This window comes from Polypterus senegalus, chromosome 8 (genome assembly GCF_016835505.1).
Source record: "Polypterus senegalus isolate Bchr_013 chromosome 8, ASM1683550v1, whole genome shotgun sequence".
NCBI classification, from domain to species: domain Eukaryota; kingdom Metazoa; phylum Chordata; class Cladistia; order Polypteriformes; family Polypteridae; genus Polypterus; species Polypterus senegalus.
Genome location: NC_053161.1, coordinates 82,470,360 through 82,497,785, shown reverse-complemented (window position 1 = coordinate 82,497,785; position 27,426 = coordinate 82,470,360). Strand labels below are relative to the sequence as shown.

At 37.3% G+C, this 27,426-nt stretch overlaps 1 protein-coding gene across 1 annotated transcript in view; it reads left to right on the top strand.

The window, feature by feature from the left end:
• The first annotated feature begins 366 nt into the window (after window positions 1-366).
• podxl (podocalyxin-like) overlaps window positions 367-27,426 on the top strand; it is a 90,110-nt gene continuing 63,050 nt past the window's right edge. Inside the window, exon 1 of the mRNA XM_039761356.1 lies at window positions 367-549. Within this exon, the coding sequence (XP_039617290.1) occupies window positions 513-549 (37 nt within the window). The 5' untranslated portion in view covers window positions 367-512. The remainder of the gene's footprint in view (window positions 550-27,426) is intronic.

Genomic DNA, 27,426 nt, shown 5'->3' with positions numbered 1-27,426 from the left:
TATTTCCTCCTCATTGTTCTGCTAGTGATTTACACCCAGCGTTACTATTGGATCCATGTCGAGATTTACAATGGAGCTACTTTCCATTGAAAAATCGTTCACATGTGGCTGAGCCGCAGAAAAGTTGGAGGCCGGATTTGCGGAGCAGGCACACACACACACACACACACACACACACACAAACGCGTGCGCGCGCGCGCTCACACAGAAACACACACTCGCACTAGAAGATTAAGGGCAAATAAAGAAGCGGCCGTACGCAGTCACATTGTGGGATCCATTAGAGTGTTAACGCCAAACAAAAGAAGAGGAAAATCCTAGTTGCAACGTAACGTTGACAAAACACGGTGAAACGGTGAAACGCTGCCCATCTGTCGTCCAGCAGCATCAACTCAAGTCGCCTCAGGTTCTGCTCACGTGCAGGCAGGCGGGCGCGCAAGCGGCTCGACTCCACCACCGAAGCACTTGGCACCCGCATCTCGGCCACCAGTGACCGTCTGGGAATAAACACCATGCGCGTCCTACTTTTATTCGCTGTTGCTTTTGTCGGTAAGCTTGCAGTTCTTACTTTGTTTTCATTTTCATAAACAATGGAATGTACCAAAAGTACTGGAACATTGTTGAGGGATTACACGTTAGTACAAGTGACGCTCTGGATTATCTTCACTTGCAAACTTTTTCAAGTGTGTATGCGCCATTACATCACCTTTTTTGTAGTGAGTGGCTGCTTTGTGGCAGCGTCTGCTGTGCCTTCCATTATTTCTTCGGGAACAATAGCTGGAAATAAAAAGCCGCCCAGCAGTTTTTAACGTTGTCCGCGTACTATTGTACATGCTGTAAATTGTGACCGTAAACAAATGTGCGCTCAGAGATAACCGCCGGTCGCCGGAGCGCTTTGTTGCCAAAGATACCGTTAGCTGGATGCACAAGGGTGGGCGCTGCTGTGCATTCTGAATGATTGTTCTGTTTTGGTTAAACGGCATGTTGATAATGTCAAGCATTTTTAGTAGAAATGAAGGATGTCGGATGTCAGATGAGAACCGTGCACAAGCAGCAGGTGTTTCAGGAAGCGTGTTTGGTCTTCTTCTTTGAATTTGTACATTTTACTGACCTGTAAACTTGTTAGGCTTAAATATTTTGTTGTTTTTATTCGCAAGTATGAATTGCTTAGATTGTGCGATCTGTGTAATCCGCAGCCTTGTTGTATATAATTTGAAATGCTGTAGTGATTGTTTTAGATTGTTATTCGTGCAGCATGATATGATTTTATTATGAAAGAAACCAGTGTAGCGACGAAGTCGCTAGCACCGTTGCCTCTTAGTAGACTAAGGTTTAATTTTCAACAGTGTTGCTGTGTCAATTGACAGCGCACTTTCTCTCAAAGTTTCGGTGCGTGTGTGTTTAATTTTAGTTAGTTCTGTCCCCTACGTGTCCTGTTTCACCCACGCACGTTTTCTTGCTGAAATGTGCACGAATCCACTGTAGGGAGGCAGCAGAGCTCAAGACGCATTTCATTAGAAGTTAACCAAAGTTCCGACCATAGGGCGTTGGTCCTACGGTTTGTGAAGTCGGAATCGGAATATTCTCCTACCTCTTCTCAGTAACTTTTTCTGCTTGGTCTCCATTGTCGAATTCGGAAAATGAATAGGGGATTTTTTTTTTATTAATTAGGAAAGGCTATTCAAATTAAATAATACAACACAAATGTGTTTGATAGACCACAGTTTTGCTTTCGATGTCTCACAAGAATGGCTTTCTTAGTAGAGGAATATCACAAAGTGACTAGGAAAAGTTGCCATTATAATCATTTACCATATATACCTGCATCATTTGGCATATTATATATTATGCCTTGCAGGATTATGTTTAGAACGATAACTTGACTGAATAAATCAAACACTTTTGCCCTCCTTTTTAAATTTGGATTTATCAGGTTTGAAAATAGATAATGTAGATGAACTGTTTTGTTTTTCACATCTCACAGGAGTTAGCTGCAATTACTTAGTTTCAGAAGAACATTAGAAAGAAGAATTGGGGGGTGGCAATTTATCAAGAATGGACAGCAGGCGCTTGCTCTAAGAAATTTCTTAATATTTATCCAGTTGTATTTGTTTATGGAACATATTTAGTTCGATATTCAGGTCCTCATATCTAGTATCATTCTACTGTGTATCTGCCTGCACTGTATTTTTCTGGGGAAACTAACAAGCTTCTTTATTTTTTTCCATTTTATTAAAATCCACTACTTAATGAAGAAAACACATATAGGTGGAACTATGAAAAAGAAGTCAATTGTCTGTTGTCTTACTTGTTATTTGCAAGTTGCAATTTATGATTATCTGCTTTATAGTCAATGAAATCAAACGAGACAAAGCTTAAATTGACAACAGACAAATACTGTACATCAAAGGGAAGCATAGAAGAAAATTAAGAGACGCCTGTGCCCTGAAAGCCTTGACAGCAGTGGGTATCTACCTTTATTTCAAAGGGAAGTGAAAGTCAAAATATTATTTAAGGATATGTTTGGTATTGTTGTCACAGTCAAAATACAGTTGTCTTTTTGGCCCATGTGGCTTGCTATGTGAAACTGTGTTTAGTAATTTTATACAAAAGAGTGGTTTGTAATTATGTGCAGCACAAAACTGAAATAAAGATAAAAAACTTAGAAAATATTTTTACTTGGTGTGTCATTTTCAGGAAAATATTACTTCTGTGAGGTAACATTTTTCTTCCTTTATTATAAATAGTATATGATAACCTTTCTTTCACAGCTTAGTTACATGGTAGCTGTCTCCTTAAAACCTAAAGAGCATAGTTACATAGCAGCTGGACAAATTGGAGTGTACTCTTTTTGTGCATGTTATATTTATTTGTTTAGTTTTTACACAGACGTACAAGTGCTTATTCCAGCTACTCAAAAAAAAAAATATTATTCTACCAGAATGTTGCTTCCATGCCTGCAATCCATAATGTTATGATAGTGGTTTTTTGTCCAGAGGTTGACAGGTAGTCTAGGATCTGCTATTCATCTAGCTGAAATTTAGGAAAACATATATATATGTATATAAAAAATATATTATGTGTGTGTGTGTGTGTTCTTAAACATCTGAGTGAGACTGATTTTGGTTGTTCTACTTTGGACTTGAACTCTTCACCTCCTAACTACACAAGTGACAGAAACTTAAAAGAAGTGCAGATGTAAAAATATGGGCTAGCAGTAATTTAATGTGTTTGCAAAAGTTAGTTACATGTAAGTCACTCGTATTTCCAGTCTAAGCTAAAGAGATGATCTATCAGTGAATTAACTGTTCTGGCTTCTAGTTGAATGTTTGCATCTTACGAATAACTTACTTCAGTTGAATAATGTTGTTTCTTCCATGCACCACTAGTTTAAAACTTGCATTTTGTGTATCACCTGCTAATAATGCTTAGTGATGAGCATCCAAACTGTTTTGGGCAATACTTTGGAGAACTGGCTACTAATTACTGGCTACTGGTTAATACTAATAGTGCATCTATTAGTTGGTTAGTTCAATGTAATTAGTGTTTATCAAAGGATTTGTTCTTAATGAGACTTACAAAGTAGTAATAAGTAGGCTATGCATTACTTTTTGCAGTGATGTCTAATTAATACTAATAGAAACAGGACTTTTGTTCAGAATGTGGTTTGTAGAATAGTATACAGTAATATGGTCTAAGTAACTCCTAAAACCTGAGTAGAAACAGTATAGGAGGAAATAAAATATGCTGAATAAGTCATTGACTAATGCTTTTATGTATTTCTGAAAAAAGATATCCTACACTTCACAATTGGAGATGAAAAAAGGCACTTTACTTAAATAGCCACTTTGGAGTGGTCCAGATGGGGTTTATATTTGACATATGTCTTTCATAGTCCAATCAACAGTGTAAGTTTTGCAGATCCTTAATTAATGATCTGTTAGTCTGAATAAAGCCAGAGGGAACTAAACAAATTTCACAAAAGAGCCATCAAATTACTTATCCATCCATAGCTGCTGCTCACACGGTCTTTTTTCAAGCATACTTCTGTTACATAAAAATGCTACCTATGTTTGCTGTGGTGAGCTGAGAAGAGAAGTATCTTTCATTTGGTTAAGACAGTGTTAAAGACCTGTGGCAAAATGAACTATTTCCAGCTTTGTTCTGTTTTCATAAATATGCATCTGAAATGAAGAAGACTTGTTTTCTGAAAGCATGTGTTTTTCCCTTTTTGAAGTACAGATGTTCTGCAAGTTTTAAAGACATTTTTTCACTTTTTGGGCTGATACCCAGTTGCAAAGACAGGTTTAAATGTTCAAAGGGTCACTTATGTCAATTGTAAGCCACTCAGTCAGAAGCTTGTACTTCCATGTAAATTAAAGTTTGGTGATGGAGTCACACACTCACTATCAAGCTCATATTCTTACTGGAAAATGTTCAAAACATCAAGAAAAGCTGATTTTAGCCTTCTCCGTGTGTGTCTGTGGAAAGTCAAAGTTGATTTTCATATATTGAAGTTTTCTTTGGAAAATTATGTATATTTTTTACATTGTATAGAGAACCTGGATGACTACATCCAGTAAGGAGAGAACATTTTAGAAAAAGCGATATGAAAGATATCCACCCTGAGCACTGATGCCTTTCTACAATGTTAACTTCCTAAAAGACTGACCTTTCTTCTTCAAAAAAAGTTATATCACGTTTTTCTTGTTAGGGGCTTATTGCTTTTGTTTCAGCACTTACATTTTCTTTGGCTGATCCAAGGTGACTTACAACATTTGAGATACAGTTGGTTACATTGCTTTGGTTTTTCCAACTGGAGCACAGGCTGGTGAAGTGACTTGCTCATGTTCACATAGTGTCAGTAGCAGGATGTGAACCCACACTCTCAGGGTTTGAGAGCCTTAACCACTATGCCACACTGCCCTTAACTGACTTATGGTTCAAAAACAGTTTGATCTGTGTCCAGCGATAACTGTTATAGAAACTGTAATTTAACCAGGATCTTTAAAGTCTGCCCAGTTGAGTCATGGAACCAGGCCTACTAATTTCCTAATTTTTTGCATGAGTAGATTTCGAGATTAATAGTTTAGTTTAGGGCGGCACAGTGGCGCAGTGGGTAGCGCTGCTGCCTCATAGTTAGGAGACCTGGGTTCGCAACCTGGGTCCTCCCTGCGTGAAGTTTGCATGTTCTCCCTGTGTCTGCATGGGTTTCCTTGAACAGTCCAAAGACATGCAAGTTAGGTGCATTGGCAATTCTAAATTGTCCCTAGTGTGTGTGTGCCCTACGGTGGGCTGGCACCCTGCCCGGGGTTTGTTTCCTGCCTTGCACCCTGTGTTAGCTAGGATTGGCTTCCACAGACCCCTGTGACCCTGTAGTTAGGATATAGCGGGTTGGATGATGGATAGTTTATTTTAGTATATATGAACACACGCACACTCAAAGAAATTTATGAGTGAAAACAGCTGACAGTTTGTTTGCTCTACCAGAGCATATTCTGGATGATCTGTAAAGTTCAACGTGAACAGAGGAATAACACCACCCTGTACCAATTTGTCTGTCTGTGCAGCTTGTTTACTTTATGTGACTCAAAGTGTTTATTTTCAAAAGAAATATTTGTTCTTTTGATGCAATTTCCTGTTCATTTTGTTCTACTTTAATTTGCGTACATAGTGAATATTATATAACTTAATATACTTAATTCTATATTATTGTACGGTACAATCTTTTTATTGTATTGTAAAATCTTCTAACAAGTAATTTCTCGCAGCATCACTAAAGTGTAATTTAAATGGAAGTACTGAGTGGACCATCCATGTCTTGTTCTAGGGAGTACATCTTTTTTTTTTTAATAAAATTACTAAATACTGCTTTACTAAACAAAGCAAGTCTCAGGTGTTAATGCAAGCAATATTAATCACTAACATCAACTTCAAAAATACAGTTTTAACATGTCATAAGTTAATTAAGTACTAGACATTTCATGCAGTTGCTGTTTAAGGAGGTGCCCTTGGTATTTAGAGTGCTTTCTTTGTGGGAGTACCGCTTTTTCCAAAGATAAAGCATCTACTTTATGGAATGTGGACCTGCATTGCCTGGTTTATTCATTCTGGGTCAACGTGCAGTATGTTTAGTACTGATGAAGACGAGGAATATATCCAGAACCAAAACTTTTTATTAAAAATAGACTTAATTTGAAAGTAACTAGAATATCACAGATAGCTATAATGTTAATGGAAAATAAATTTAATTATAGACTCATTTGTCTATTTTCTGGACTTTCTTACCAAGAAGAAGATTTCATGGAGCCACAACCTACTTTAACAACAGCCAGTGCATGAAGAGATCAAGACCAAGGTGGCTCATTTTGGAGTCATCAATCAACTTTACAGTATGTCTTAGAAAACTTGAAGAATGCAAGTGGCCCTGTAAGAAATTCACACAAACATACTGTAAGTGTGGGAACTTATCACAGAAGACAGCATAACTGGGACTTGAAGGGTTTAAGCACTGGAAGACAATAAAACAAATCAACATTCCATTAATTTACTGTTATTAAATATTTAAAATATACTATCACATTTTCAGACCTGTTTATTCTAATGTCAGCAGCACTGAGCACAGAGCAGTAACCAACTCCGACTCCTTCATGTTTGTCCATTGCAGATTCCCCTCACATACAAAACTATGTCCAATCTGGAATTGCCAGTGAACCAAAATGCATGTTTTTGAAATGTGGTGGAAAATCAACGTATCAGGGTCAAATCCTCACAGACTCTTGGGGAGATTATGTGATTTCCAACAGACATTGGCTGAGCATAAGTTAAGAAGCTAACTCACTGTATCCATGTGGCAGCAGTGCTAACTAGTACACTATTGAGATGTCTTCAATAAACTTTGTCATCTGACATGGTAAGTCCAATTCAAGCCAAACCATGTATGATCTAAACCATCTTCTGTCGTTACTCAAATTCACAAGAAACATAACAACATGCGTTTAATGTGTGTATATGTTATTTACAGTATATATTAATCAATCTGTCAGTTAACAAAACTGTCTTAGTTTTCTCTTGTTCTGGAAATGTATTACTTTTATCATAATAAGTTAAATCAGTATCTTAAGTAAGTGTCAGCAAGCAGATGATCTAAGAACAAAGACCCAGAGTGACATTTAATTTTGAAACTATTTTAGAACTATCACCCTTCAGCTTCAGGTTTCTCAAAAAGTAGACAGCTGGTCATTAGAACTTCACATAAGTAGAAAATAGAATCAGACGTATGTTAATAAACTGTTTAGAGGTTTCATATGTTAGCCAAACCATACCACCTCTAAAAGAATCCATCAAGTACAATACTGTAGAGTAGTACAGCTGAACCAATGGTCAATAATATTGTCTATTGCTGATTGGCTGAGCACATCAGTAATGTAAATAAACATTGTCCATAGGCTCCAAACATTTACAGAACTTTCCTCAAGTTGCCAAATTACAGCCGTCACTTCTTTTTTGTTTTACATCTTGCACACCTCACAAGAAAGCTATTGAACATCAATATTCTGAGGAAGAGGCATGTAAGATTCAAAACTTTAGCTAGTTTAGCAATAGTAAGCTGTAGCTGAGAAAAGACCACCAGTTCAGTGCTTAATGCACAAAGTTAGAATGGGAACTGATTTCTCTCTCTCATTACAGTACTGTTTTAGGTACAGTAGCTCACTGTCCTTAAAATGATCACTCACTGTGGCAGTACAAGTTTAAATTTTTTTGAGTCTTTGGCTGGCTTGCCCATTTTAAAGGGCCCCCTGAAGCCTCTCATACTGACTGATCTCCTGGCTAATTCAGCTTGTCAGCAGTGTTACAATATTTTTCATTCATCATCCATTTTCCAAATTGCTTATCCTGGGTAGGGTTGTGGCGCATCTGGAGACTATCCCTTGTAATGTTTTATTTTACATAACCTATCTAGTGAGATTCGGGCACCGTACAATGCCATTTGAGGCATGGAGGTGCTTGTTTGGTCATAGTGCTTGTATTGGGCTGGTAATAGCGGCGCTCATTACTTCATGGGGATCCCCCCTCCCTTTGATATCATATACTGATATATGTGTGCACTGACCTCCAAGGGGGACCCTTCTGCACCATAGTGTAAAAGTAATAATGAATTGGGAGGTTCCACTTCAAGCTCTGCTTGCTGGCAAATATGAATCTAATTGTACTGTGTACACTAGATAATAAATATGAAATAAAATGATTACCCTATATGTGAAAGCAGTGCTTTACATTTTTTTAAAGCCCAGTGCCATTATCCTTCTGTACGTGCATCATATATTGCAAGCTCGCAAAACCAATCAACACTCAGCATTATGCGCTTTTTGCAGTATGTCATTTGCATGCATGATAAAAAGAGCAAAATATGTGCTATAGCCAAGCCACAAAGAAACAATGAAGTACGATTTTTTTCTGTAACGTATGCTGAGTTGCATTTTTTGTTCAAAGGCTGGTAGAAAGAGAACAACTTGTGTTTGAGTTAGTAAACGAAATTAGTACTACAACTTCTAGTTTCCGGTTTGTGTCGGTAAACATTTATTCACATCCATTTTATGAGCTAGATCTAATTCTAGAAATTTGTACCAATTCGGCATCATGGTTTGTAGCAATTTAAATGAACTTTGAACAAATGACTGTTTAATCATCACAATAAAATTACCAAATACCGGTATGTGTACTGAGTTGCAGAAATTTGTGAGACAAGAAAACTAACTCCTTTGTCCTGAGCATAATGCCAGCACACAGTTCCACCACCACCCCATGTAGATGCTTTCCATTATACGTGGGTAGAGCAGCAATTGCTAAAAATTCACAAGCATCTCTCCAAACACCAACCACATGATGGTATCAAACATTGTCAATGTTTTGCATTGACAACGCAAACATTTAAAACATCAGTTGCAGATTATAAAGAACACTGGCCGGCATGTGGACATTGCATGTATAATTTGTTTTATTTTTTTACATAGAAGAAAGAAATGTACAATGTGCCCAATGTTACACAATACCTAATATAAAATGTACTTGATTTTGGATAAGTCCATTCAGTTTAAAAAGGTAAGTCCATACAATAGTGGTTTATTGTTGTCATCTTATATATAACAAAGATAAGACTTATTAATCAGTTACGATGAAATTAATTTGTACAGCAAATAAAGTGAATAGTCTTGGTGAATAGTTATGGTTTTATCAACACTGTGTGGCTAACACGTTTTTTGAGAAAGGCAATAGTGGTGCCTGAATAGTACAGAAGAGATGTAGGCCCAGTAGGGTCCAGAGAGTTATTCACACATGTAAGCATCGATGACCTCTGCACACCAGTGTGGGTAGGTAGGGTCTGCCAAGGGATGGAATTCCTTGTTGTGACAAAAGGTGTTTCTGAAGTAAACACCATTATAATACTATAATGAGAGAGTGAGAATTTTTTAAACATTGGTAGGAAACTCAAACAACTCCCTTTACCTTTTACAAAGTTTTCTCTACCTAGGAAAAGGCAAGATCATGTTACGATAGAGAGAGAAGAAAGAGAGAGAGCAAGAGACACCTAGAAGAGCAAAGATTTGACCCTTTAAGGATTGGGATACATATAATGCCACAACAAAAAACAAAGTAGTAATAAATTTTATGTTCTTAACCGTATCTCAAAATGTTAGTGGAGTGCTATTGAGCGGAAGCTTTATCTCACTGTAATGCAGGTTCAAAAATGAACAGCCACTTATTGTAGGTGGACAGTGTGTAAAGTGGGTCCTTCTGAAAGGGAGGGACTTCCGGGTCTGGTAGAGAAGTGAGGTTAGACATTTTCTGTGGTTTGCCCATCAATATTTCACAGGGAAAGGGAGAAGCAGTTTGCAACAGCTCCCACTCTTGTCCCAAGGTGGCACTGCTTACCATGCCAGAACCCTGAAAGTGTCCACTAAGCTCACATGCATGACACCAGTTAATCTGTGATGTCTCTAGTCTTGCACACTGGAACAATCCCAACTGTAAGGATTTATTTTTTCTCATAAACATGAAATAAATAACTACATTAACATTAATTTTTGTGGTGCCTTAAAGCATAAAAATTTAGGAAGAAGGTATATTGGGAATAACATAACATTGTGAAACATGAAATTCATAAAAGCCAGATAATCTTAACTTTTATGTGGTTCAAGCAATAGTTTTCCTGTGTTCAATTAGACATTTTTTATACTGTTTATTGATTAGGTATAGTTAAATGGTGCAGGTATTAAATGATTAATTTCTCTATAACGTTTTATATATCCCCATAAATGAAGAACGTGCTAAGGCTTAGGGATGCTGATAATCCGTATTCAAAAACTACAGCTGTTTAGCACAAGTCTGTCTGACTTCTAGTAAAGAAGATCTTATTGAATTTCTCTTTGCACTTGCTTTCTTGTACAGATGTATTGTATTTGCAAGAATATTTGTATTTGGATTGTTAACTCTTGATTACAGTGCTTCAGAAGCAAGTTTAACTTTGCTTTACAAACTTCCTTTTTACAGACACCAACCAAAATCTCTCTAAATCCATTAAACAGCTTGTTCCAAAAATCAGGGGACCATCATCTCATTGCAATGTTAAAAGCATTGATTAGGATAAAGCAAAAATGTTAGCTTATAGATTCCCCTTTTCAGGAGTTTACTTATTTTTAATAAGGAAGATTTTATTAGATGCTGACATTCTGTCTGTAAGATTGTGCTTTTATTGCTTAACCTTATTTATTACCACATATCCCCAGCGTGGAAATTCACCCATGTTTGTGTGAAAAGGAATTAACAACATCCATCTGTATCCTGTGGGAATGCCATAGTTAGCATGAATGATTTTTAGTTAATTATATCATTTGTAAGCACATGATACAAACCAGAGATAATTCTTATATGATATTAACAAAACAAACATTTATTTTCTGCAAATATTTCTCTTATTATTAGGTTTTAAATACTTATTGTATTTCTTTTTAGGTCTGTGTGTAATATACTGTACATTACTTGATGTAATACTGCCACAATTATTTTGTAAATGTCTAATGTATAGATAATTTAACAAATTAATTAATCTAAAAAACATTTTTGCCTAAATAATTCTAGTGGTATATTAATGTGTGCTTCTTTTGATAATTTATTGAAAAATTTTATATATTGAATTTGAAAACATCAGCATATGAAAAAACTTCTAAACAACTCCAACTAGAAGACAAACAAGACACCAGTTTTAATAATATCAAAACAATCTTAATATGATGTTATTCAAATTTTATATAGTTTTGGTTCTACATAGAGCATTTATTGGCAAGGGAAAGTGCAATGTATAATTATAAAGATATGTGTATCTTTTCACAAGTTAGAGAAATTTTGAAGAATCTATTTGGGAGGAGATTATTACTGAGGGTGTCAGTTTACACATGTATATGAATACTAAAGTCACTCTTTAAGATTACTTTATCATTAAATTAGAGATTAGACATCTTTGTGTCACAGTGATGATGATATATACATATTGTAAAAATATAAGGGCAGCAGAAGATAAATAAATAAACAGTAAATAAGAGCAATATAATTTTAAAATGTATTGTAAAGTACAAATATACATAAACCAGAAGGTGGTGGGTACAATACAATGTACAGGGCAGGTAGGATCAGGTTACTGGTAGTTGAGTGACCTTATAGCATGGAAGAAGAAGCTTTTCCTGAAGTGGGTGGAGTGAGTGGTGAGGCGCTGGTAGAGTGTTCCTGAAGATGGAAGTGAAAACAGGGAATGAGCTGGGTGGCTATCATCGAAGATGATGGATTCAGCTCTTCTTATACCTGTAGTGGAATAGATTGCATGAAGCTGTGGAAGGTCAACCCCAAGGGTAATTTAGAAAGTGGAATCTGGATTCAATTAATGTTCTTGAGTACAAGGAAACACCACACTGGTTGTGCCAGCTACAGGTGTAGCAATTAAAAAATAAGACTTGTTTGGTTATGTCTGTACCCATGACTAGTCAAAATGTTTTTTGTGGTCATTTTTTTTTAATTCAGTAAGAAAAATCAACCATCAACAATCATACAGTAGGGAATGACAACACCAAATCAGCGCCCACCCTGTTTAAGGGATCTTTAAATTTACTGCTGATTTTTTAGATCGGTAACAGATTTCTGACAAACACAGTAAGTTCAAGTGGAGAGTGAAGAATCAGAAAAGGGAGGAATTAAGGATTAAGATTATTATAACAACATGGACCCACCATCAACCATTTACCATTGAAATGCATAGCAGCTTGTGATTTCTCTGTATTGCAGTCAGGTGATCCATTGCTTCTGAAAGTTTAAGTGAGATTAGATTAAAGAAAGAGAATTTTGATAAGTTTACAGAGTGGGGATCAGGAGAATTCCAGCGAGAGAGTAAGATGTTTTGCAGAGATAGTACCCAGATAGAAAAACCTCTGCTGTATAGAAGTCAGGGTAAGAGAAAAGAGGTCCACGAGAAGAAGTATATGAGGCAAGAGGGAAAGATTAACAGAGTGGACAGACAATTAGAAACATTATTTTAGTGCTGGGCGGTATGACCAAAATTCTACATCACGGTATTTTTCAAAATTATACCGCTATTCAACGGTATTTTTTCCCCATGCTTGTGTAGATGTTAACCACATTTTCCACTGCTATTACTTCAGTAGACTGGCTAATTATAACCTACAACAACAACAACATTTATTTATATAGCACATTTTCATACAAACAGTAGCTCAAAGTGCTTTACATAATAAAGAATAGAAAAATAAAAGACACGATAAGAAAACAAAATAAATCAACATAATTAACATCGAATAAGAGTAAGGTTCAATGGCCAGGGGACAGAAAAACAAAAACTCCAGACGGCTGGAGAAAAAATAAAATCTGTAGGGATTCCAGACCATGAGACCGCCCAGTCCCCTCTGGGCATTCTACCTAACATAAATGAAACAGTCCTCTTTGGATTTAGGGTTCTCACGGAAGGGCTTGATGATGATGGTCACGTAGACTTCTGCCTTAATCCATCCATCATTGTTGAAGCATCATGAAGCTTTGAGTAGGTGGTGGCTGTGCCACCACCACAAAGAAACCGGAAAAAGAAACAGAAAAGAGAGTAGGGGTCAGTACGATTTTAGAGCCACCATGAATAGTTATTATGATGAATTGAACATACAGAGTATCAGGATTAAGTTAAATTAAGTTAAATGAAGTTATAAAAGGCCATGTTAAAGTAATGTGTTTTCAGCAGTGTTTTAAAGTGCTCTACTGTATCAGCCTGGCGAATTCCTATTGGCAGGCTATTCCAGATTTTAGGTGCATAGCAGCAGAAGGCCACCTCACCACTTCTTTTAAGTTTTGTTCTTGGAATTCTAAGGAGACACTCATTTGAGGATCTGAGGTTACGATTTGGAATATAAGGTGTCAGACATTCCGATATATAAGATGGGGCGAGATTATTTAAGGCTTTATAAACCATAAGCAGAATTTTAAAGTCAATCCTGAATGACACAGGTAACCAGTGTAGTGACATCAAAACTGGAGAAATGTGTTCAGATTTTCTTTTCCTAGTTAGGATTCTAGCAGCTGCATTCTGCACTAGTTGCAAACGATTTATGTCTTTTTTGGGTAGTCCTGAGAGGAGTGTGTTACAGTAATCTAGTCGACTGAAAACAAACGTGAACTAATTTCTCAGCATCTTTCAGTGATATAAGAGGTCTAACTTTACTTATGTTTCTTAAGTGAAAAATGCTGTCCTAATGATCTGATTAATATGTGATTTAAAATTCAGATTACAGTCAACAATTACCCCTAAGCTTTTTACCTCCGTCTTGACTTTTAATCCTAATGTATCCAGTTTATTTCTAATAGCCTCATTGTATCCATTATTGCTGATCACTAAGATTTCAGTTTTCTTTATTTAACTTGAGAAAGTTACTATTCATCCATTCTGAGATACAAGTCAGACATTGTGTTAGTGAATCAATAGAATCGGGTCATCAGGTGCTATTGATAAGTACAGCTGTGTGTCATCAGCATAGCTGTGGTAGCTCACGTTGTGCCCTGAGATAATCTGACCTAACGGAAGCATGTAGATTGAGAATAACAGCGGACCCAGGATAGAGCCTTGTGGAACACCATATGGATATCATGTGTCTTCGAGTTGTAATTACCACAACTAACAAAATATTTTCTCCCTGTCAGGTAGGATTCAAACCAATTTAAGACACTGCCAGAGAGGCCCACCCATTGACTAAGGCGATTTCTAAGAATATTGTGATCAATGGTGTCAAATGCAGCACTCAGATCTAAGAGGATGAGAACAGATAAATGGCCTCTGTCTGCATTCACCAAATCATTTACTACTTTAACGAGTGCAGTTTCTGTGCTGTGATTTGTTCTAAAACCCGACTGAAATTTATCAAGAATAGCATGTTTATTTAGGTGGTCATTTAACTGCATAATGACTGCCTTCTCCAGAACTTTACTTAAGAAAGGCAGGTTAGAGATGGGTCTAAAATTTTCAAGAGCGAGGGTCAAGATTATGTTTCTTAAGTAGGGGTTTAACTACAGCAGTCTTAAGACAGTCTGGGAAGACCCCGTATCTAATGACGAATTTACTATGTCAGAACATTATCAATTAGCAGCCTGATACTTCTTTGAAAAACCTTGTTGGTATTGGGTCAAGGACGAGGTGGAGGTTTTAATTGAGATATTATTTTTGTAAATCAGGTAAATCTATCCTAGTGAAAGAGTTTAATTTGTTTATAACAGGATGCTGGGGTTTAGGAGGATCCTTAGTGTTGGAGGGATATACTATGTTATTTCTAATATCATTAATTTTTTGATTGAAAAATACAGCATAGCCTCACAGGTTTCACTGGAAGTACTTAGGAGGCATTCCTTTGAGTTACCTGGGTTTAGTAGGTGATCAATTGTAGAAAATAAGACTCTGGGATTACTAGCATTGTTATTTATAATCTTGAGAAATAGCAGCGCTCTCAAGACGGACAGTGTTATTGTATTCTGTTATTTTGACTTTTAATATTTCATAGTGGATAGTAAGTTTAGTCTTCCTCCATTGACGCTCAGCTCTACGGCATGTTCTCTTTAAATCAGACACTCTTTGGGTCTTCCATGGTATAACAATGCTAGAAGATTTTTTCACTGTCTTTTCAGGTGCAACTATGTCAACAGCAGCTCTCACTTTAGTATTAAATCTTTCCACCTTACTATTTACATTATCCTCGCTATTATAGCTGGCACTATAAACGGACTGATTGCTTAGAATGTTTGTAAGTTTTAAAGCTGCTGCTGAGTCAAAGAAGCGTTTTTTAACAATATGCTTCTCATGAGTGTTTTTATCATTATTTCTATATTAAAAGTAGAAGAAAATGGTCTGATAGACCAATATCAATGATCTGTTTTATATCAACTTTCAGTCCTTTAGTAATCACTAAGTCTAACGTATGACCTGCTTTATGTGTAGGCTGATTTATGAGTTGTCTCAAATCAAAAGAATCCAGGAGGTTCATAAATTCTTTTACTTTTAGATCACACTGATTATCTATATGAAAATTAAAGTCGCCAACTATTAGGAGTGTGTCATAGTTAGTAATTAAAATTGACATTAAGTCAGAGAATTCCTCAAAAAGACGCTTATATTTGGAGGTCTATACACGGATAATACTAGAACTTGAGAATCTCCATGATAACAACGGTGAGATACTCAAAGGACTTGAACTTACCAAAACTGACATCTTTACATTTTAATCAGCTCGAGTAAATGTTAGCCAATCCGCCCCCCCTTTTTCCCTGGCGGTCTGCACGAGTAAAACTGTAATCCGGAGGCAGATTCGATTAAAACAGCCGCATCTGAGTTAAGCCACGTTTCATTTAGTGCAATAAATCTATTTTTATCACTAATAAGATCGTTGATAAAAACGTTTTGTTAGTTAAAGCTCTAACATTTAATAGTGCCATATTTAATGTTTCGAGGTGCAGAGATGAATACTATGTGTTATTGATATTTGGAATAGGAACTAAATTATTTTATTAGCGCTCTGTGTGTATTTTTGTTTAATCTGTGATCTGTTTTATAGTTTTAATACATTGTTCCTCTAAAATAGTAATTTTAATTAGATTATTGGTGTTTATGCCGTATTGCCTTGATTTTCTACGTGCATTGAGATTGCTTATTACAGTATTAATGTTGTGCACTTTAACGGAAGATTCTATTAAACACTTATCATGTCCTAGCACAACAGTATCATTTCGGAAGGGGTTAAGAGCAGAGATAGATAGTCAAGATAAACGAATTACCTTCGATATGTTTTCGGAGAGGACCCGGCACCGAAACTGTTTGGATGCAGGCCATCACGCTTGAAGAAACGCAGCCTTTCCAAAAAGAGATTCCAATTGTTGATGAAACCAACATCCTTCTTCTTGCAGAAACCCTACTCCACTGTTATCAGAATTGTACATTGTACAAAAAAACATTTTAATATGCACACAAGTATTAATACAGGTTTGCATGGCCCCATAAAGTTTTCAAGGGGGTGGCACTAATAAAGAGAAGGAATCACATTGCATGACAGTTGCAGTCAAAATGTAGAACCTTTTTATTGAACAAATTTTGCAAACAATTTAAACTATGATTTTGACAACATATTTTCAACCATCCAAAGAGGCATTTAGACTTAGTAAAATATCCAGAGGTGCTTGTCAAAAACAATCTCTGCCCACTGACACATTAGCTATGTGGATTGTAATGGCATTGGTTATCTCAATCCACCTCTTGCTTTTTTTTGTTGTAGACAGTACCTCTAGCAAACGCGTCTACAAGTGACATCTGACTCGAGTGTCCTATAGCTTTTTCAGTTTTACGTGAGGACGTGGAAGGAGCCAATATTAGTTCCATACATTCAATGTACAGTAATCCCTCCTCGATCGCGGGGGTGGCGTTCCAGAACCGCCCGCGATAGGTGAAAATCCGCGAAGTAGAAACCATATATTTGTATGGTCATTTTTATATATTTTAAGCCCTTATAAACTCTCCCACACTGTTAACATTATTAGAGCCCTCTAGACATGAAATAACACCCTTTAGTCAAAAGTTTAAACTGTGCTCCATAACAAGACAGAGATGACAGTTCTTTCTCACAATTAAAAGAATGCAAATATATCTTCTCTTCAAAGGAGTGTCTGCATCAGGAGCAGAGAATTTCAGAGAGAGAGAGAGAGCGCTCGCAAAGAAAAGCAAACAATCAAAAAATCAATATGTGTGCTTTTAAGTTTGCCAAAGCACCTCAATAAAGCAGAATTTTTTAGAGGAGCGTCAGTATCTTCTAAGCAAACAGCCTCTGTGCAAACAGCCCCTTGCAAACAGCCCCTCTGCTCACATTTCCTCCGTCAGGCGCAGAGAACATCAGAGAGAGAGAAAGCGAGATTAAAGCAAACAATCAAAAAATCAATACGTGTGCTTTTGTGCTTTTAAGTATGCGGAAGCACCTTGATAAAGCGGCATTTCTTAGAGGAGCGTCCGTATCCACTAGGCAAACAGCTTCTGTACAAACAGCACCTCTGCTCACACCCCCTCCGTCAGGCGCAGAGAATGTCAGAGAGGGTGAGATAGAGGCAGAGACAAGCAAACAATCAAGTACCGTGTGGGAAGCATATCTTATAGCATTGAGGAGTTTTAGTTAATATGTAATACATGCTCTGATTGGGTAGCTTCTAAGCCATCTGCCAATAGCATCCCTTCTATGAAATCAACTTGGCAAACAAACTGAGGAAGCATGTACCATAAATTAAGACCCATTGTCTGCAGAAATCCGCGAACCAGCGAAAAATCAGTGATATATATTTAGATATGCTTACATTTAAAATCCGCGATAGAGTGAAGCCGCGAAAGTCGAAGCGCGATATAGCGAGGGATTACTGTACTCCAAAGCATGTTTGTGGCTAAGGTGGTGCAGCAAATTGTTCATGTTGCCGCCTCTGGCGGCAACTTTAGCTCGACAGCATTTGCAGTAAGTAGTTATTTGGTCCACATCCGACCTTTTAAAACCAGACAACAGACACGGCTCCTCTTTTCGGCGAAAGTTTTTCTGTGTCATCATGTTCAACTTTATCATCTGCTACAGCTTAAGTTTCGGAATGTTCTTTGTCCATTTTCACTGCTCAATACCTCCACTAATGCATGTACTCCATTGCATGTGTGTTTAGCAGTGTAACAGTGAAAAAGATTCCTCCTTAAACAGTTTCCCACTGTGCCATGTTCCAAACATAAACCGGTGTTGCGGTATAAGAAAAATCCATATCATAACAAAAATAAAAAATGGTTTTCGGCACTACATCATTTAATAAAATAAATTGGAGGACAGTCTCTAAAGAATGGAGAAAAGTGCCAGGAACATTTTAAAGATACAAGTGACAGATGGGATCAGTGGCCAAGTGTATAGCATAAAGTTTACCAGGGGTGAGGTACAGGCAATGTACAAATTTAAACTGGATATGCTGAAAATTTGGGTTTTTAGGCATATTTGCATGTAATCCACAAAGCACCTATTGTGGTAGCCATATCTGTCTGTCTGTCTGTCTGTTCACATGAAACAAGTTGATGAAAATGTTTTTTTTTTCAAGGAATTTCAAGGAAAGTAGATATCTTGAACAGACAGTATCTCCCATTGAAAAGCATCGCGAATTTGCAAACTTTTCTAACTTAAAATGGAAAAATGTTCAGTGAGACATCAACTACGAATTAGTTCACTGTTTCAATTTTACCTTGAGAGTGGTTACACCAACTTGTATACTTTCCTCTTTTTCACCTCTGATAGATGCTTCTGACAAGACAGGACATCAACACGAGTTAATGAAAAACCAGCAAACTGCGTGCATGGGTTAGAAGTTGCTCTAACCGCTGGCTTCTAGCTGTGTGCATGGGATTGCAATCCTTGTATCAGCAAGTCCTGCAAGATGTGATCAGAAACCGCTGCATGCATCTTCCTCCTCCCAGTACTTTAATTAGTAACTAATAAGTTAAATGATCTTACTAGTCATAAAAGTATAAAATGCAAGCAAGGAAAACAAAGAGTTATCTACATATGAATGATGTACGCTGTGGTATGTTAGGCCGGGTTTATACTTCATGCGACGCAACGCATGCTGCAGCGGATGCTCCTGCTACACAAGCATTTTACTGTTTATACTTGCGTGCGCATTTTACGTAAATCTGGAGGAATCCAGCAGGTGGCAGTGCGAGATATTATCACAGTGAGAACATGTTTGGCTTCTCTGTGTTGTGAATTGCCTGGAACACCCATTAAATTCTGATGACACCTTACCACAATATCTCTGAAAAGGATGTTTAATGATTAAATCCATCAATCCAGGGTGTATCCATTCCAGCAAACATTGGGTACAGGCAGAAACAATCCATGGACGGGGTCTCAGCTCATCACAAGGTGAATACAAGAACACACATACACTAGAGTCATTTTAGCGGCAGTGTGGAATACAAGCAGGGAATACCAGTGACGTGACTCCCTGCGAGACAGCAGTGCTACCGCTCCGCCACCGTGTCACCCCCATGTGTGTAATTATTAACAGTATTCATTATTTAAACAAAATTAACGATTTATCTGTAAAATGTAACATACACACTTTAATGCATTTCATCATGAAAATGATATCAAGTATACAGTAAATCTAAAGATTCTAAATCTGAACAGAGTTGGAATATCATACGTTTAATGTGTTCTGTGTGGTGATCTATTGCTGCTTGCTGTAGCGATTAAAAACTGGGATGTCGTTTACGACGGTCTGCTTTAATGATAACGTAAACTACGAGGTTAAAGTGGACATTTCGAGATTAAAGCTGAAATTTCCACTTTAATCACAAAATACATGTTTTCACCATGTCCTTAATTTTTTTTCTCAGTGGCTCAAATACAGCGCTGTACATTACGCTGCTGTTGTGAAGCTGCAAAAAAAAAAAAAGATGACACAAAAGATGGTATGTGAGACTTTTAAAATGTATTGTGACATTACTTTTGGGAATATGAGACACTTGAATATAAAAGCACCATGGATGCATCTGTATGTCAGCATCCACATAGAGGCTTTCTTTCCCATGTAGATAGTAAACAGAGACTCTGACGTCACATTCTGACTTTTAGCACACTGCGCCCCCCAACTTTTTGGTCGTACTGCAACTTGCGCACACATCACGTTAATTTCTGAGGACCTACTCAGAGGACGCGTCAAATGAACACTGGGAACGCGTGGCAGCGAAGATGCGGGCGTTCTGAGCGTGAAGTATAAACGATCCCTAAGCTGTTGTGCACAGAGCAAATAAGTATTTAGTCAGTACTGTTTACCTTACAGTAAGGCAAACTCACAGCTGTACATTATAATGATTCAGTATTTCACTCTAACTATAATATACAAGGGTGGCCAGAAGTCCAAGTGACAGGGCAGTCCTGATTTTCAGGCAATGCATACTGATAAGTAACTGAATGGTTTAACACATTGACTGTAGGACCATTTATTACCAGGAAGCTGCAGTATAAGTGTGTGGAATGGGCGAAATTGGCCAAGGATAGGTGTGCCAAGCTTGTGGCATCACATTCAAAAAGACTTGAGGCTGTAATTGCTGCCAAAGGTGCATTGACAAAGTACTGAGCAAAGGCTGTGAATACTTATGTACATGTGCTTTCTCAATTTTTTTATTTTTAATAAATTTGCAAAAATCTCAAGTAAACTTTTTTCACGTTGTCATTATCGGGTGTTGTGTGTAAAATTCTGAGGAAAAAAATTAATTGAATCCATTTTGGAATAAGGCTGTAACATAACAAAATGTGGAAAAAGTGATGCGCTGTGAATACTTTCCGGGTGCACTGTATGATAAATAATGGGCTTAATCAAAATTCATACGAAATGTAAAAAAATGTTTTAGAAATCAAAGGTTTTGTTATCAACACTAACTCTGTGAAAAATTTAAATAAATTGTTAAATACTGTATTTTAATCAGCAACATGATTTAAAGTCTGCATTTGACTGAGAGAACCTGAAGCATTGCACCACATAGAGTGCAGGCTTAGAAGCACATTTGCCTCACCTCAATCATAACATGTGTCTTTGCGCTGTCCATGCTTGTTACACACAACACATTTGGTAGCTAGTGACTGTTCACACATAGTGGGAGGCAGAATGTCCATGCAGTGGTGTTCTGACAGTCAGGACAAGTCAAGTGCTTATGATGGAGAAATGCAATATAACTATGAAACTGAGTATTTATAGCACTATTTTCAACAAGCTGTTGCCACCAAAAAATGTTTACGGTTATCCATTGGATAGCAAAACTGTAGTAGGTAATAGAGATGCAGCAGCGAAGCTTGGCAGCAAGCTGGCTGTGTCTACAGTATAGTGAGTGTATACTGAGATACGATTTTTCTCATACGCCATGTTTTGAAAGGCTTAACTTGTATCTTGCATTTAGGACAGTGCTTATAAAACCTCTAGGGGGACCCCCCATACACCAGATCCCAGTTCGATATAATACGCCTATAATAACATTGTCAAAACTCCTTAAAAAGATTAATTAGCTTAATTAATGAAGCTTAATTTAAAAGCTTAATTAAGAACTTACCAAGACAATCAAGAAGGAAGCAAAAACAGACAGTACTTTTATTCATTTGTTTCCACATTAGGCACTGTGTGCAATCATATATGTTCATTTGTGAAACTGTTTTTTTTTTCCTTTCCCTTTCCCAAACCCTCAGTGTTGATGATGAGGTGTAAAGCAGGCATTAAATAAATGAGGATGGACTTGGTGCAGGGGCATTCTTGCTACACAGGTGTCGTGGTTTGGGACTTTGAAAATTTGGTCACCATATAATTTATCATTAGAGTGCCACATTCATCTGATATGCTGATGGCTGTCTGTCCCAAGTTTTCCTTTCTTTTCTGTTTTTCCCTAACATTTATAATAACTAAATACTGTAGCTTTGCAGGTCTCATGTCATTACTACAGCCAGACATACTCACCAAAATAAAGAATTAATTACAAATGGCATTTATTGGGCGAGCGAGTGAACGAGCGCTCGCGGGCAGCTGCATGGAAGCCTGGGTGTTAGGCCGACACCCAGGAGTCGTAGTAGAAGACTCTCCCGCTGAGCGTTCAAGTAGCGGGAGTGGTCAGGAAAGGCCACGGGAGTCGGGAGGCGTGGTGGTGGATTCCTCAACGTGTTTGTCCTGGCCTTTGGGCGTGAACCAAGTCTTGGGCCTGGAATGAGTGCCAGACCGAAGCCAGGGATCAGGAGGTCTCCAGACCCGTGTGGATGTAAAAAGGAGGAAAGGGAAGCTGCAGAGAGAGCGTCTCGCCTATTGCAGGCGCCTTATGGGAGAAGCAGGTGAGACGCTAACGCTAGTTTGAAAAAGCACCGGACTTGTTATTAATTTTAAAGACAGTTTGCTGATGAACGTTTTAACCTCGTTTTAAAAGGATTGGGTTTTTTTGTAGTGTTTTTAAACCTCTACATTTCTTTTACGGATTATTTATTTAATGAAGAATTTTGAAAGCACTGCACTTTATTTGAACACTGTTTTTATTTGACTATTTTAATAAAAGCACTTTGCACTTTTTACATCATCCCCTTGCTATGTTGTTGCCTCCACTGTCTAGCTCATCTCGTTGACATTATCGACGGTGTTGGTTTCAAGGGCTCCCGAACAGTGATGGGAGCATGGAGCTGAACCCGCCACATTCTGCGTCATTGAGAGCTGCAAGCCAGTGCACGCCTCGAAGCAGGGAGAAAACAGCAGCCTGTGTTACTGCAGCAGCGGACAGACTGAAGTCTTATTTATAAGAGTTTGAGAGGCCCATGGTAAAATAGTTACCAGATTGCTTACTGACATGAGGCATCACAGGCTTACCAGCAATATGAAGAGCTGGATTTTGGAACATAGGTGCATGGTTGCGTGAAACTGGAGTCATGCAAAGATGCTTCTCGACTGTTAAATCTGGAGAGCATACTTAAAGTAAGGGGAGACTTTAATTTCAGTGCAGTGAAGGGAATAACAGAGAGGAATGTAGGAGAGATCATGCTAGATTCGATAGGCAACTAGGATGGTCTATTTGTAGGAGGAATTGAATGGTTCTATATTGGCTGAAGAGTAAATGCTCAATGATATAACTGTAATTCTTGCAGAGACATCCCACGGGGACCCCAACTTATGATTTGAGTAAAACTTATCAGGAAAAGAATGTTTATTTAAATAGTTATTTAATTGCTGAAATGTACCTTTTCTAGATCTAAAGATGTCATATACAGAGAAATCTCGATTATTTTTATGAAGTAGGAGTTTAACTACTGCAGTTGTTAGACAGTCTGGGAAGATTCCTGTAAGTTGGACAGTTTAACATCTGTGGCAGAGCGACGGGCAATAAGCAAACTCCTGTCAATCATGAATAATCCATTGCATCCACTTAACAGTGTCATCTCCAGGCAGAGGAGTAGCTTCAGTGACAGACTTTTGTCAGTGACAGACTTTTGTCACTGTCCTGCTCCACTGACAGACTGAGGAGCTCGTTCCTCCCCCACACTATGCGACTCTTCAATTCCACCCGGGGGAGTAAATGCGAACATTAATTTTGTTTTAATTTTTTTTTTCATTTTTATTACTATTTAATTTAATATTGTTTCTTTGTATCAGTATACTGTTGCTGGATTATGTGAATTTCCCCTTGGGATTAATAAAGTATCTATCTATCTATCTCTCTATCTATCTAATGGTGAGTTCACTATGTTACATATACAGTCAATTAGCAAATCCAAGATTTCTTTGAAAATCCTGTTGGGCTTGGGTCAAGGTCACAAGTGGAGGGTTTTAGTTGAGAAATTATTATATGGCGCTCAGGAAAACCTATTTCAGTGAAGCAAATTAAATCTCTAAAAAGGGCTTGCTGAGGTTCAACTGAATTCAGTTGGGAGGAATGTATTATATTTCTAATATCATTTATTTTGTGCTTAAAAAATGTGTCAAGTTTCTCTAGAAGTTTCCAACAGGCATTCTATTGAATGAACTGGTTATATAAGATGATAAATCGTTGGCAATAAAAATCTTGGATTTACAAAACTGCCTCTTAAGAAGGACTGCTTTGTTATATTCTGTTGACTGTGCCTTTAATACTGTATTTCACGGTTTTACTTCATTTACACTTAGCCGTATGGCATTTTCTTTTAAGTTCCATCACTTTATGAGTTTTCCAAGGCATTTTAGTGCTAGAGGATTTCTTTGCTGGTAACATTGCTGGCTATGCTAGGACTAGCACTAAATATGGACTGATTAAGAATATTAGCAAACCTAAATGCGGTGAATGCATTAAAATAACATTTTTAACAATATACTGCTCGTAAGTTTTAGTTACCAGTATTTCTACATTAAATAGAATTCAGAAATTATCAGCTACATACCAATACCCACGACTTACCTCACATCAACCTTTAATCCTTTTGAAACAACTAAATCTAGTTTATGTCCTTCTTTATGTGTGGACTGGCTAATGTGCTAGCTAAGAGTCTTTAGATTCTTTAGGGTGGCATTGAATATCCACATTAAAATTGAAATCCTCCACAAGTAGGAACCTACAGCCGTGACCAAAAGTTTTGAGAATGGCACAAGTACTGGTTTTAAAACATCTTCCGAGATCATCTTCTCCCAACAAGAACAGTTTAGTGATGAACAATGCCTTTTCCAGCATGATGGAGCACCATGCCATAAGGCAAAAGTGATAACTAAGTGGCTCAGGGAACAAAACATTGAAACTTTGGGTCCATGTCCAGGAAACTTCCCAGACCTTAATCCCATTGAGAACTTGTGGTCATTCCTCAAGAGGCGGGTAGATAATCAAAGACCCACAAATTCTGATAAACTCCAAGCATTGATTATGCAAGAATGGGCTACTATCAGTCAGGATTTTGCACAGAAGTTGATTGACTACATTCCAGGGCGAATTGCAGTGGTCTTGAAAAAGAAGGGCCAAAACTGGAAATATTGATTGTTTGAATAAACTTAATGTAATTGTCAATGAAAGTCATTGAAACTTATGAAATGCTTGTTATTATACTTCAGTATACCTTAGAAACAACTGAAAAACTGAAGAACTGTAAAAATACTGAAGCAGTAGACTTTGTGAAAATGTATATTTGTGTCATTCTCAAAACATTTGGCCATGGCTGTATTGTAATTAGTTACTATTATAGATGCTAAGTCTGAGAATTCCTCATAAAGGAAGTATTATATTTAGGGAGTGTATAAATGGTCAGTATGAGAGAACCACATCACTCATTGAATCACTATGGCAAGATACTGGAAAGACATGAAAGTGCCAAAACTGGTAACTTTATAGTTTAATCTTCTCAAGGAAATAACTCAATACACCACTGCCTATTTTACCTTCGCAAACCAAATGAACAAAATTGTAATTTGGAGGTGCTACTTCAGTTAACACTGCCACACCATCACTAGTGACCAGTGTTTCACTCAGTGTAAGAAAGTCTACATTCCTGTCACTAATAAGATAATTAATGTAGAAAGTCTTACTGGTTAATGCTCTTATATTTATTATAGTCACATTTAAGGTCTCAGAAGAACACGGCTGTATTGAATTCAGTGTTGCGGTGAAGAGTTGAAATAGAAATTAAGTTTTTCGTGTTTTTCCAGATTTCCAACCTTTTAGTTAGACCATTTTACGTTACTATAATGCTGATACAGTGCACATCTATGGTTGAAGCCACTGCAGAACGATCATATCCTAGCACAGGTTTACAATTAACAAGACGAGAGCTATGTAGAGTGTTTAAATCAACATCACTATTATTATTATTATTCTTTACACAGAATGATTTACTAGTTGGAGCACTGATACTACATAGGGTTGTTTTGCAAGTCACAGGTTGGCTTGATTTCATCCAACAATTAATGACAGGGATAATTATTAAATTGTGAAGATCAACTCTTTGGAGGTGGGAGTTGACTTATATTGACACATATGAGCAAAGGCAGATGTCGACTAATGTAGAGGGCGGTAATCACTTGTTATGTTACGTTATATTTCAACTCTCTTTGCTAGCAATATGCCACTTGCAGCATACTGCTTGCAGTATGTGTTACTCTGGTGCTGCTGTTTCAGGCATCTCTTGCTGCATACTGTGAGTGCTTTTTAAAACTTCAAAATCTAACAGCACACTCTCGCAGCAAATGACATTCAGCATGCTATTACAGTGTGTTGGCTTGAAGGGAATGTGCCAAAGAATCTGTGTTGGTAAAAGGTTTTCAGACATGAAAAAATAAGAAAAATGATGCAAAACGTTAAAATAAACAACATATTATATTGCAAATAAGAACGGAGTTTCACACAAATGAAACCAGTTGTTTTACTACAAAGGAAAGATAGTCTAAACATTTCCCCAGCATATGACAATGATGTTTGCTATGCTGAACTAATTTCAGACTTTGCCTCAGACTTACAAGAAGTGTGCAAATACATATTAGTCATGATTAATGAAGCAAAAAAGACTTTGCTGTGATGGTAAATTAAGCTATCAGTGTCAAATATTTACATTATGTGTTCGTAGTAAACACTTACCTCTATCACAAAATTATCATATGCTAATGCATTCTTTAATGCAGAGATGATAAAAAGTACTCAGAAATGATACTTGAGTAAAAGGTGAAGTACTTCATCAAATTTTTACTTTCACTGAAATGAGTATGTCACTTAAAATATACTTGAGTAAATGATTAAAAGTATCTACTTTTAAAAAGTACTCAAGTACCAAAAATTAGAGGACATTTCATACTAACGAGAGAGTGCAAAACTTTGTCTACAGAACACAATGCATTTATTTTTAAACAACACTCACATGTTATTTTGTCTACAGAAATGCCCTACAGAATAATGAATCAGGCAAATACAGTCGTGCCTTTGATCAGTATATTACTGCACTCAGTGCCACAGTAATGACCTGAAGGGTGGTACTAGTGAGTGTGTATATGATACCCGGCCTAGACCGATTTCCGAGCTGGGAAAGATGTGCAGCAGGTTTAGGGTGATCTATACTAATAAAAGGCAAAGCCCTCACTGACTGACTGACTGACTGACTCACTGACTCACTCACTCACTCACTCACTCACTCACTGACTCATCACTAATTCTCCAACTTCCCGTGTAGGTAGAAGGCTGAAATTTGGCAGGCTCATTCTTTACAGCTTACTTACAAAAGTTGGGCAGGTTTCAAATTCTACACGTAATGGTCATAATTGGAACCTGTTTTTCTCCATATACTGTAATTGACTTTAGCTTGATGGCCGTGGGGG